The sequence below is a fragment of the Artibeus jamaicensis genome, unplaced genomic scaffold (assembly GCF_021234435.1).
Source record: "Artibeus jamaicensis isolate MK-2021 breed Jamaican fruit bat unplaced genomic scaffold, CSHL_Jam_final contig_859, whole genome shotgun sequence".
Classification (NCBI taxonomy): domain Eukaryota; kingdom Metazoa; phylum Chordata; class Mammalia; order Chiroptera; family Phyllostomidae; genus Artibeus; species Artibeus jamaicensis.
In genome coordinates this window covers 27,984-41,386 of record NW_026521989.1, presented here as the reverse complement: position 1 = coordinate 41,386, position 13,403 = coordinate 27,984, and the positions used below count along the sequence as shown (strand labels likewise).

Genomic DNA, 13,403 nt, shown 5'->3' with positions numbered 1-13,403 from the left:
GATCATGCCTCATTGACACTGCATGGCATGGATGCTCCAAACCCCACGGCTGAGCTCAATGAATGTCTGCCCTACAAAATAATACTCTTCCCAGGGACTCAGTGGGTCTCAGTGCTTCCTTCTGATTGTGACGGCTTCCAGGGACAGGCTGTGGGGCTCCCTCTAGTGGCTGAAAAGAGGCCAGAGAGTTCAACATGGCATACAGCTTTAAAAATTCATTTCATCCACCACTGCATGTAAATAGTCTCTTCTCGCTCCCTGCTTTAGCATTCTCTTCAGCGTGCTTACGGAAATGAGCAAGTACATGCTTGCATTTTTTTTTAATTTATTTATTTTTTTAATTGATTATGCTGTTACAGTTGTTCTATTCCCCCCTTCATTCCCCTCCACCCTGTCCCCCCAACCCCACCATTACCCCCCTTTAGTTAATGTCCATGTGTCTCAAGTCCTTTAGGTTCTATATTTCCCATGCTATTCTTGCCCCCCCATCTATTTTCTATCTACTGTCTATGCTACTTGTTTTCTGTACCTTCTCCCCCCATCTCCTCCTCCCACTCCCCTGTTGCTAACCCTCCTTGAGATCTTCATTTCTATGTTTCCACTCCTGATCTAGCTGTCCTTTTAGTTTGCTTTCATTTTAGGTGTGGTTGTTAATAACTGTGAGTTTGTTGTCCTTTCACTGTTCATGTTTCTTTAACTTCTTTTTCTTAGATAAGTCCCTTTAACATTTCATATAATAAGGGCTTGGTGATGATGAACTCCTTGAATTTGGTCTTATCTGAGAAGCACCTTATCTGTCCTTCCATTCTAAATGAAAGTTTTGCTGGATAGAGCAATCTTGGATGTAGGTCTTTAGATTTCATGGCTTGGAATATTTCTTTCCAGCCCCTTCTTGCCTGTAAGGTCTCTTTTGAGAAATCTGCTGACAGTCTGATGGGGACTCCTTTGTAGGTGATTGTCCCCTTAGCTCTTGCTGCTTCTAGGATTCTCTCCTTCATTTTAATTTTGGCTAATGTAATTATGATATGCCTTGGTGTGTTTCTTCTTGAGTCCAACTTTTTTGGTACTCTCTGGGCTTCTTGGATTTCTTGGAAGTCTATTTCCTTTGCCAGATTGGGGACATTTTCTTTTATTATTTGTTCAAATAGTTTTTCCACTGGTGGTTGTGTCTTTCCCCCCTTCTGGTACCCCTATAATTCGGATATTGGAGCGTTTAAAGATGTCCTGGAGGTTCCTAAGACTCTCCTCATTTCTTTGAATTCTTGCTCCTTGACTCTTTTCTGTTTGGCCATTATTTGGTTTCTTCTGGTCCACTCCATTGATTTGAGTCCCAGTTTCCTTTTCATCTCTATGGGTTTCCTGTGGAATTCCATTCATTTCCCTTAATTTAGCCTTCATATGTTTCTCTAATTTGTGGCTATAATCAACCAGATCTGTGAGGAAGCTGATGACCAGTGTTTTAAACTGTGCGTCTGAGAGTTTTGCTATTTCTTCGTCGCTTAGATTTATCTGTTGGGCTTTGAGGTCTTCCTGTGACATTTTTGGTCTGTTCTGGCCCTTTAAGTGGGAGAAGCGGCGCCTTGGAGTCCCAGGTCGCTTGGTTGTGACGCTGTATGTGGGGGCGTGGTCAGAGCGGGGAAATGGCGGCGCCCTCTATGGCCTTGGCCGCCGTCTATCACCGCCGCGGCCGGTCCAACCGCCCACTCCCTCGCTCGCGCGCAATTAGGCAACCGCAGTCAACACGCTGCACCGCCTCCCCACTGTCTCCTCTGCAGTCGCTCACCTGGTGGGTTGCTCGGTCGCTCACTAGGTCCAATCCTGGGTTTGGAACCCGTGCGTCTGGATTCGCGCCCGGGTCCCACCGAGCCCTCCTTTGTAACTCCTCACCAGCCGCCGGTTTCGCCCCTTACCGGTCGGGCTGAAGAATTTGTTGTTAGCGGACTTCCGAAAAGTTCAGTTTTCCGTGTTCTGGTTGTGTTTTCTGATGCTAATATTTAGTTGTCCCTAAACTTGGTTGTGTGAGGAGGCATGGCACATCCACCTAAACCTCCATCTTGGCGGAAGTCGCATTTTTTTTTCTAAAGAAAAATGAACACATGCCTTGCCTTCTAGACCAAGGGGGCCAGCAGATACAGGCCAAGGGCCCCCTTCCCAGACCCAGGGTTTGAGATGCCTTTCTGGGTTTAGGAGGAGTAAGGTGAAACATTTTTTTCCAGAGATGAAAATCTCACAGGGGAGGGACACAGGAAGCCAAAGAGAACCTCGGGAGTGGCTTTTCGTCTTCACGGCCAAGTGGGTGGACAAGCAGGTGGTTAGACATTGGGCGGGGGACAGACACCCCATGGAGCAGGCAGCCACCGCTGGCTGGCTGGCCGTCCAGAGTGCCCAGGCGGTTTTCTCCGAGAAAGAAGCTTTCCCACCGGCCCCCACCTCTGCCCAGGCCTGCCTTCCCGATGGAGCACTTGGATTTCTGGGGAGCTTGGATCTGTACACCCGAAACTCTCAGGTGTCCTTTCCGTCAGAATTCACTAGAGGAAAAGTGGGCGGGTGGGCTTGAGGTCCCCAGAGGGGCCACGTGCACTCGATGTCTTGGAGACATGGGGGTGGACCGTGTCTTCTGTCACGCACGTGGTGGGAATGTTCTTGCTTCTCAAAGCTTTAATACCCCCAGGTAAAAATTAAAATGTTGCCCCCCCCCTCCGTGGTCCGGGCAGAGGGTATTCTGAGTTGGGAGGGAAGTGATGGTCACCTGACTTTCTGGAGGGTTTGCTGTCCCCACGTGGCACTGGAATCACGGAAGGGGGCCAGGGGGCCCGTTTGGGGCTGGCACTGAGAGAGTAGCTGGCGTGGAGCGTCCACCGTGAAGAAGTGACTGTGCCAAGTCTACGAGATGGCATTGGGGTTGAACTTGTGGGAGCAGCCATGTCCTTCAGCATCACGGGCATCTGTCTGAGATATATATATATATTGCTGCCCTCCAACCGGACCTGCACAGGCAGGTGTCTCCTTGGCAGCGTGTCCTGTGTGTGCTCTGCATGCACGTAAACATGCAACTGGCTGGAATATTGATGGCAAGGATGCTACGTGCAGCTCCTTCTCCATGTCCCTTTGTGTGACCTGACTCGGGGCTCAGGTGCACAACCGGAGCAGCCAGGGTGTGGACCACAGCTTTTTTATCCACTCATCTCCTGGTGGGCACTTGGGGTGCTTCTTCATATCTTGGTGATTGTGAATAGTGCTGCTGTGAACATCGGGGGGTGTGTGTGCATCTGTGTACATATATACACAGATGTACCCACACACATATATGCACCGAGGCTCAGGTGCACACATACACAGCACTCATGATGCAGACAGACGTGAGCAGACTATCTGCCTTGCAGTCACTTGGAACCTATGAGAAACACGGATTGGAACCCGATCCGTACCTAGCAGAACCCCCAATACCCACGGTTGTTCCTTTTGGGGGGGGCCCTGATTTCCTGAGTTCTTATCAGCTGGGACAATAAAAACCAGTTACTGTTTTGATGCCTTTGAGTTTGCAAAGGAGAGTTCACCTCTGGGGGGAGGTGAAGAGGGCATGGAAGGTGGGGGGCAGAGTTGGTCCCCAAACTGCGGCGTGCGGTGGACGGAACTGGGCGAGGCTTGGGGCTGCAGCACGGTGAAGCGCGCTTCTAGAATGAGCGACGGCCATCGGGGGCCACTGTCCTGGGGAGCAGCGTGTCCTCTGTTGCCGCACAGGGTGTTCTGGTGAGGAAGGCGGGACGGACCCCACCCTGGGCAGCTGCGGTTTGTCTCTGGGTCCTCATTTACTTGGGCAGCGGGACTTTGCTCCCACAGGTGACTGCTCTCCTGCATCTGGCTGGACCTGGCAGCCTAGCCCATGTCAGGGACTTTGCCTGCAGAACTCATCTCCATGAACACACCCAGTGGGACTCCAGATGGCCAAGGGCCCTGAGATTGAAGTGGTAAATTCTCACTAATTCTTTCCCATTTCTGTTGGGTGGGGAGTAGTTATGAAATAGCAGGCACCAGGTGCTTTGATCAGGGAGCAAGAGTTTTAGCAGGAGGGGAAGGACAAGGTCACCAAGTCTTGGGAGGGAGACACTGGGCAGGCCCTGCTGAATGGACGTCGGCTGTTGCCTTTGGAGGAGGGGGGCAGGGGGCCTTCGCTCCCCCTGGCCAGGCCCCCGGAGCTGCACCCCCAGAATGCGCTGTCCGCTGTGGCGTGTGTTTTCCAGTGACCCTTTGCTGCTCTGATCAGCTCGTTTCGGTCCGTTTTAGTTTGTCTCAGTGCCGTCCTAATACATGTATCTGTAAAACGTAACATTTGCCGAAGCTCTTACACTCGACTCTTCCCTCACAGCTTGTTTTCTAAGCAGATGAGGAGGTATTGGGAGTTTCCGGGAAGCAGAGAGCATGCCTGTCCTCTCTTGGGGGCCCCTGTAGGATGTGACGCTTTGTGTCATCTGTTTGAGGGATCCCAGTTTCTGGCTCGGGGGCCGGGTTTTCTCTCTCTACTGGGGTGGTGCTGGGCGGGGAATGCAGCCCCAGGCGGCTGACCAGGCAGGGACAATGGACGGACTCTGGCATGATACCTGCTTTCCTACTTGAAAGCATCTGGGGCGTCCACCGAACCTGGAGGGGGCTTTTCTCCTGAGGACCTAACAAGAGGGACAGAGGCCTGGCACATGGCATGCAGCACCGTGGCAGAGAGGAGATACAGGTACTGCCCAGGCCAGGTATCATGTCCCAGGCTGCAGACTCGCTCCTGGGCCACAAGGGGGCGCTGGTGCTCAGGGCAACGTGTCCGAGCCTGGTCCTTGCAGGTTATAGACGCTTTACCTCCTGGTTCTCTGTCCCCTGCCCTGGCCAGGGGCTCCTTTAGTGTCACTCAGAGCTTGTCTTCCCCATGGAAAATACCTCTTGCCTTGACTGGGAGGCTCGCTCAGGGGCTTGTGTTATTGCTGTGTCATGTTACAAGAGGCAGGGTATTGGCAAAGGTGTGGCCGGCTGAGTTGCTGCCAGTTTGACGCCTGTTAGGCCGTGAGCTTCAGGTGTGGTGCAGGGAAACGTGTGTGAAGCATGCACATGTGGTCTTGCAGGCATGTTTGTGTATGTGCCTGCGCATCAATACACACAGATGTACATAGTATGGGAAGAAAGAAGCAGAGTTTGGATTTGGAAATGGGTAAGAATACGAAAAGATGGTTAAGTCATTGCCATTTCCTAAAGCAAGTCTTTTTCTTTTTCCTTTTTTTGCTAATACACTGCTGATTTTAATGTTTTTTTAAAATATGTTAATGTGCAGCCCACCGTAGACATTTTCTGAATATTATTGCAATGTGAAATAAATATTTCTGAACAGAGCTGTGTCCGAGAATTTTCACAAACATTGGCTTCTAAGGTGGTGGTGTAAATTGTGGTTTTTGCCCCCAAATGGACTTTGTGTGGATGTGTATGTTCGTCTGTGTCTAACATGGGTGCATATGTTTTTACTTTTTAAAGAATATTTGTTTATTTATTTTTAGGCAGCGGAAGGGAGGGAGAGAGGGAAGGGAACACCAATGTGTGGTTGCCTCTTACACGCCCCCTACTGGGGACCTGGCCTGCAACCCAGGCATGTGCCCTGACTGGGAATCGAACCAGCGACCCTTTGGTTCACAGGCTGGTGCTCCATCCACTGAGCCACACCAGCCCGGGCGGGTGCATGTGTTTTTACTACCTCATATCCGGCTGCAGGACGTGCCAACACGCAGCGTGATGGGGCCCGGGATGTGTCTGGGCTCTGGAGCTTGTATCAGGGACTGCAGTAGGAGCCGGTGGAGGAACGTGCCTGTGGGTTGAGTTCCTCGCCGTTCTCTTTGGGACTCGGTTGCTCACCTTTCTTCGTTCTTCCCCTAGACGAGCAGACGCCCAGGATCCGGAACTCAGTGCAGCAGCATGCCGGGCCCCGCGGCACCCGGCCCGGGGCTCTGAGCCGTCCCATGCCCAGGACGCGGCGGAGGCGCCCCACGAGGGCCGCAGCAGAGCGGGGACCCTCCCCTGTGACTACAGATACTCAGAGGACCGCAGCCCTGCACACGTCCTGTTGCCACCGCCAGGCCCAGGATCCCAGACGCACAGCAGCCCCCCAGCCCCGCACACGCGGGGGCTGGACCCCCGGCCTCTGAGTGCCTCGTCCCTCGCCAAGCGCCCGGCTCCACAGAGGCCGCCGCCACCCAAGCGCGAGCCGAGACATTTCAGGGGACCGGCCGGTGCCGTTCCCCCAGGCGCACCTGTGGGCGCACCTGCGGCCAATCACCTGGCTGCACCTGGCAGGCCCCTTCCCCCGCCGTCACCTGAGGCCCTGGAGGTGTGCGTGGACCGCCTGTCTCTCTCCTGCAGCCCCCGTGCCTTGGCGGAGAGGCCGAGTGGCAGCCAGCACGCAGACGCCCCAAAGCCCGCTGTGGACCCAGACTCTCAGCATGTAGAAGAGCACCCAGCCTGCCCTCGGCGGGAAGCCCTGCCCCCGTCCAGGGTCCGGCCCCTGCCGCTGTCCAGCATGGAGACCTCTCGCTCCCCTTCTCCTCAGTTCGCCCCCCAGAAGCTGACGGACAAACCCCCCCTGCTCATCCAGGATGACAGTTCGGCCAGGTGCTGTCCTGGGGCGGTGGCCTCTGCCTTCTTCCCCTTCCACAGGCCCCCTTCCAGCCGTGGGAGGGTTTGGTGCATGTTTCCTGGGTGGTGCCTGAGCGGAGCTTTGCATCGGCCCCAGGTGCCGGGTCTCCACTTGGTCTTCGGGACGAACGGGGAGGGAACCACAGCTTCCAGTGGTTGCAGGTTGCAACCTGTTGGGGAGCTGCCTTGCCCCCCACAGATGTGAAGGAGGGTGTAGACCCTGCCTCGTCCCCTTGGTCCAAGCCCCTAACCTCTCATGTCTCGGATGTCCCCCGGCATCTCCGAGTTTTCTGTTCGTAATCAGTACCTGTGTTAGTGAAATGCGTGTTTCATACCATGTAATCCTTCCATGCATCTTTCTGTGGGACAAAGCTAAGCTGCCATGCACCTTGTCCGAAAGCAGGAGAAACAGTGCTTCCATTTCCCGGCGCTGGTGCCGGAATTTCAGGCATGCGGTTGTGGGCCGTGCCCGTGGAGACACCGGTGCGTGCCAGGGCTGGGGGAGCCAGGACCGGCCAGTCAAGGGCTCTGACGGCTGAGCTTTCGGCCCCTCCTGTCTGAGTGCCTTTGAAGAAGTGAGACCGGGAACAAGTGGAGAGTTTCCATCTCGTTCTGAAATGAGGGCGCAGACGATTTAGGTTTGATTGGTTTCCTTGAGCATCGTGTTTGATTGAGTCTCCTCAGTGGGTTGTGGACCGTACCAGGGGGGTGTGCAGGCTGGCCGGCTCTGGGAGTGACCCTGTGTGTGGAGCAGGATGGCAGGGGCAATGCTGGGGGCTGGCCGGTTCGGGTGGCCGCTGACTTGACCGCAGGGAGCGCCCTCTGAGTCCCGTAGAGGCTGCCGCGCTTCGCCCTGCCCGGTCCCTCCGCTGGTAAGGTCTCCTCCGTTTTCTGCTCGTTTCCAAGTGACCGTTTTTGCAACTCTTTGTGTGGAAGTCGGGGCCATTTTCAGTGCGTAGGCATGACCAGGCAGGGGTGCTGTGTTGGGAAGTCACCCCCACCTGTGGCGGAGCTGTGGGCCCTGTATTTCCCCAGTACCTTAGCTGGAAATGGCACTTCTGCACCCATGCGCAGGGGGCAGGGAGAGCTGCAGGCTGCCTGGGGCGTCAGCAGCTGGTGGCCGGGGGTGAGGGGTGGGCCATGAAAGGAGGGCACAGGGCATCTTGCTTCTTGTCACTTGCGTAACAGGCCAGAATGTCCCCTCTAAACTTGGGCAAAGCAAAATGGTATTTTGTGCGTAGTTAGCTTTCTTAAAAATAATTTTTAACCCTCACCGAAGGGTATGTGTATTGATTTTACAGAGAGAGGGAGGGGTGTGTGGAAAGAGAGAGAGAGAGAGAGAGAGAGAAACATCAGTCTGTTTTCTCCCATAACGTACCCGGACCAGGGACCAGACCTGCGACCTTGGTGCCCTAACTGGCAGTTGAATCTGTAACCTTTTGGTGTATGGGTTGGTGCTCCAGCCAGCTAAGCCCCCCGGCTGGGACTGCGCAGTGAGGCTTTTACTTTTTGCTCAGGAGGGCGGTGTAATCAGGGTGGTACATGAACACCTGTATTAAACATGTCTGCTGTGAACGTTTGCACTGGGAGAGAAGAGAATACATAATTGTCCCATGTCAACCTGCACACACGCTTAGGAATAGATCCATCCTAAATGGGGAAAGATCCATCCACCAGGGAAAGGGTGAGAACAGCCCCCCTCCTTGTGCTCCATGGAACTGGGTCTGCCAGGGTCTCGTTGCAGAAGTGAGGTTAAGCCCACTGAGTTAGAAATAAGCTGGGAGTTGAGCTTGTGGTGTATTTATTATTTTTCCCCCCTCTCTTTCTTCTTGAGCACCACTAGAAGGCTCTCTTTCTCCGATATGACCGTAAAAAATGCTGGGAACAGCTCTTGGTCCTGGTGGCGGTCCTCCGCAGGGCCTCCCGGGGTATGGTCCAGCGAGGGGCGGTGGGGACAGCAGCTGCCATTCGGAAGGGTGTCCAGAACGAACACAGCCGCATCGTACTGGCCAGACTATTTCTCTCTCCGTTTTCTCTTTCCCGTGGGTGCTCTGGACGCCTGTCCAGCTTCTTGGACTAAGACACTATTTTTTTTTTTTCCAAAGAGGCGCTAGCCTCTCCTCCTGGGTGGGGGTGCGGCCCCAGGCGCACCGGGCCTTCCAGCGGCTGTTCCTCTCTCAGCAGGATCGAGCGGGTGATCGACAACACCACGGTGAAGATGGTGCCCATCAAGATCGTGCACTCGGAGAGCCAGCCTGAGAAGGAGAGCCGCCAGGGCCTGGCGCGCGCCCCCGCCGAGCCGCCCGCGCTGCCCAGCGGGCTGGAGCGGGACCAGATCAAGACGCTCAGCACGTCGGAGCAGTCCTACTCACGCTTCTGCCTGTACAGCCGCCCGGGCGCCGAGCCGGAGCCCCGTGCCCAGCCGCCTGCAGCGCCCGGTGCCCCCGACGGCCGCGCCTCCCCGCCCGCGCTCAGCTACGTGAAGGCCAGAGAGCGGACGGCGGAGGACCTGAAGTCGGAGGAGCTGGCCCGGGAGATCGTGGGCAAGGACAAGTCCCTGGCCGACATCCTGGACCCCGGCGTGAGGATGAAGACCACCAGGGACCTCATGGCGGGCATCTTCCCCCAGGACCAGCACCTGCTGGAGGAGGCTCAGCAGCGCAGGAAGCTGCTGCCCAAGGTCCCCTCGCCCAGAACCACGGAGGAGAAGTGAGTAGGGGCCGTGCTCCCTGTGAGGCTGCAGAGGGCGGGGGGCCTGGGTGTGTGTGTCCTTTCTCAGGTGCTTGTTCGGGGTGGGGACCGGCCCCCTGCGTAGCCCACTTCGGCTGTGTGCAACCCTCTGGAAAGAGAAGGGCGGGCATGTCGGACGTCCTCCGCAGCTTCACGACTTGGGATCTGGCACAGGAATGATAGCCACATTCCGTAGGTTCCGGGCCTGCTGGCGTGAGGCCGGTGTGGCTTTCGGGGACGCCCACAGGGCTCGTTTGTCACAGCACAGCAGTTCCTAGTGGGCTGTAGTGTCCCCCCAGGGGATGGGTCGCAATGTCCAGATACAGTGTTTCTGGTCTTGGGCAGCAAGAGAGGCTCCTGGCGTCTGCTGGGGGGAGACCAGGAATGCCTGTCAGTGTCCTGCAGTGCCCACTGCGGGCCCTGCCACAGAGCGAGCTTGCCCAGGGCCACAGCGCGGAGGCGGGGACACCTGTCCCAGGAGGCGTAAAGGCGTGTGCATGGGTAGACGTGTGGATCAGAGAGCAGAGGCAGCTGCGTGTGCATGGGAGTGAAAGAACTAGTTTTCATGGGCGTTGCAAACGCCGTCCTTGGTGCCTCAGGCAGCCATCTGCCTGCAGGGGGGTCACGTGGGCCCGCCTGTCCCTCACTGATGCCCACTGGCTCCGCGGAGTCCTAGTGCAGAGCCGCAGGTGAGCAAGAGGGAGCGGTGGGGACCAGAGCAACAGGGAGGCAGTATGGCTGCCCTAGGAGGGTGCATTTCTGATAGACGGCGTCCTTCTGTCCTCTTCCCTTCCGTGTGCGGATGTTTACCCACACACCCTGGCTGATTGGCGTTCCCCCGCTTTTAGAGACCACATGAGTTAGATTCTATGAGTATGTACCTGGCCGGTATGTGTAGTCGCGAATATCCGCTTCGGCGGTGCCACCGCCCTGGCGGGTGTCCTTCCGTGGCGGCCCAGGTTCTCAGTGAGTGACCTCAGCGAGTGCTCGTGGCTGACCCGTGTTCCCACGTGTGCCCCCAGGAGAGAGGAGCCGAGCGCGCCGGCAGCCGCGTTCCTGGCCACCAACTCCACCTACTACAGCACGTCGGCCCCCAAGGCGGAGCTGCTGATCAAGATGAAGGATCTGCAGGAGCAGCAGGAGCCCGAAGACGATTCGGGGAGCGACTTGGACCATGACCTGTCTGTGAAGAAGGTAGGAAAGCCAGGCCCCACATGGGGACACGCGGAGAGGCAGGCGAGGGGCGGGCGGGCTGGCAGGCGCCTGCACGGCGTGTTGGGGGCGCCTGAGTTTGTCTTTTGTGAGTGAGAGTCACTGCTGCACGGTCGTGTTAAGCCCGGGGTGCAGTCTTCCGTTCTAACACCGGTCCTTTCCACCTGGATCGCTTTGCTGTCCTTCTGCTTGCAGATCCGGTGGCGTAGTACCTAAGCGGGTCTTGGCACACTTGGTGAGGGTATCACCCTGTAGACCAAAAGGTGGCAAGTTCGATTCCCGATCAGGGCATGTGCCTAGCTTGCAGGTTCGGTCCCCGGCTGGTTGGGGAGTGTACAAGAAACAAGATGTTTATTGACCTAAACAGTCAATAGCAGGAGAAGAAAAAGAAGGGAACCGTCAGTTTGTGAGTGTTCTCCATGTGAGAGGCCTTTCATAAATCATACCGATCTATTTATTTTTCCTTGACAAGACCTTTGCCAAGGGTTATGTTGACTGACAGTCAGCTTGTATCGTTCCTGGGTCCGAGGTGCTCCTGGGAGCTTGCAAGCACCTTGGATGTTGTCCGAGATCCGTGCTGCTGTGAACCGTACATGAAGAAAAGTGCTTTTAATTTAGGAAATGGTAGCTCTCCTGGAACAAAATGAAAATGAAGAGTGTTTGTTGTGGGACTTTGACAGGCCCAGTGGCGGGCTCAGGGGCCCTTTAGTTTCCTTCCGGCGCGTTCCGAGGCGAGGGGCGCCCGCTCGTCTCTCTTTGAGCCATTCCTGCCGTTTTTCTTAGGCATGAGGGTGGGGGAGGCGGGTCACCTCAGACCGCATGGCACGCTTCACTTTGGGGCGGTGGCCGGGTTAAAGGTCTTACGGGTTTTACTTTTTAGTTTTACTCTTTGAAAATGAGTCATTTACAGGGCTGGCAGGAAGCGAGAATGAGGAGGTGGTGTGTGTGTAAGGGTCCGAGTTTCTGTTTGGGAGGATGAAGAATTTCTAGAGGTGGATGGAGGTGAAGGTGACGTGTACGTACGGAATGCCACTTTTTAAAAGTGGGCACCATGGTACATTTTATGTCATATCTGATGTGCCACAGTAAAAATTAGTCACTTGTATGTATGTTTGTCAAGTGGAAACCAGTAGGTTATTCTAAAAGACTTAAGTTCCTCGACGTCCCTTTATTTGTCTTAATCACCCAAATATAGGTTTATTGATTTGTTTAGAGAGAAGGGAGAGAAACATTGATGTGAGAGAGAAGTATCACTCAGTTGCCTCCTTAAGCACCCTGACCGGGGAATTGAACCTGCAACCTTTTTTGATGACCATGATGACCCTCCAATGAACTGACCCATATACAACCAGGGCTTGCCTAAATTGTTAATTTGCTAATTCTGTGTAGAACGTACTTTTTAATCATGAGATTCAGGATTGGACCTGCCTCTCAGTTCCCGCTGTACATGTAAATCTTTAAATTGGGAATTCCCAGAATAGAAGCACAGAGTTTCTCAGGGACCCTGAGAACTTTTGCAAAGATTTGGGTTGAAATGAGGTTTACCATGAGTAGCCCACAGAGGTCAACATCTTTGTAATCTGGTACAACATTAAGAGAGTGAGAATAGGTTTATTTCATTTCTTTTCTTATAAATAATTTATTTGTTTTAGAGAGGGGAAGGAAGGGGGAAAAAGAGGGGGAGAAACATGAATGTGTGGTTGCATCTCGCGCGCCCCCTACTGGCGACCTGGCCCACTACACTACCCAGGCATGTGCCCTGACTGGGAATCAAACCAGTGACCCTTTGGTTCGCAGATTGACCCTCCATCCACTGAGCCACACCAGCCAGGGCGGTTTATTTTATTTCTAAATTAAATGCAGTGATTTAACTGGGAGTCAGTATCCATCCGCTGGTCTGACGCACCCTGTGTGCTTCGATGCTGCTGAAGCCCCTACGTGGTTTGCCTGCTGTTGCCATAGCGGTAGATAGGCCGGGGTGGTGCCCCTGACGACTGTTTGCATGTGCCCTGTGCCCCGCAGCAGGAGCTCATTGACAGCATCAGCCGCAAGCTGCAGGTGCTGCGGGAAGCCCGCGAGAGCCTGCTGGAGGACATCCAGGCCAACAACGCCCTCGGGGACGAGGTGGAGGCCATCGCCAAGGACGTCTGCAAGCCCAACGAGTTCGACAAGTTCCGGATGTTCATCGGGGACCTGGACAAAGTGGTCAACCTCCTGCTGTCCCTGTCCGGTCGTCTGGCCCGGGTGGAGAACGCCCTCAACAATTTGGACGACAGTACTTCTCCTGGTGACCGGGTATATATGACCGCATCTGACCTGGAAATCGGGGGCTGGGGGGCTGGTCAGTACGGATGCTGTTGAAGTGGAGCGAGCCCTCTCTTCCTGTCATAGAGGGGTAACATGGCCCTCCTGGTACTAGCTTCCCCGCCCTCACCTCCCACCTTCCATTGCCACGTTAGGTGCCCGTCAGTGACCAGGTCTTCGGTGTGGCTGGTATCAGACGAGCCCCTCCGTGTGGGTGTGGGGCAGCTCAGGGTTTCAGAGACAGGCCGACGAGTTAGGAGACAGGGAGTGAGGTTTTAGAAGGCTTCCTCCGTGTCTCCAGATAGGCCATGAACACGCAGACAGACCACGAGGTCCTCCCCCCCATGTTGGCAGGGTCCAGTCACCGGGGAGCTCAGCCGATTTCAGCCTGAGCCGGATTTCTGGAATCCATTACCACCTCCTTCCCTTTAGGCCTGGAATTCACTGGCGTAGCCTCCCCTGTTTCGATCTGGGCTCACGGCACCTTTCTTTTGCAA

At 55.2% G+C, this 13,403-nt stretch overlaps 1 protein-coding gene across 6 annotated transcripts in view; it reads left to right on the top strand.

Moving 5' to 3' along the window:
* The window catches only part of SHROOM2 (shroom family member 2), a 96,075-nt gene that overhangs the window by 78,604 nt on the left and 4,068 nt on the right, over positions 1–13,403 (top strand). For 3 of the 6 annotated variants that reach the window (XM_037157576.2, XM_053673422.1, XM_053673423.1), the window contains exons 6-9: positions 5,905–6,636; positions 8,842–9,369; positions 10,413–10,584; positions 12,625–12,897. In XM_037157576.2, the coding sequence (XP_037013471.2) occupies positions 5,905–6,636; positions 8,842–9,369; positions 10,413–10,584; positions 12,625–12,897 (1,705 nt within the window). The remainder of the gene's footprint in view (positions 1–5,904; positions 6,637–8,841; positions 9,370–10,412; positions 10,585–12,624; positions 12,898–13,403) is intronic. The other 3 variants (XM_037157577.2, XM_053673420.1, XM_053673421.1) reach the window with 2 other exon arrangements.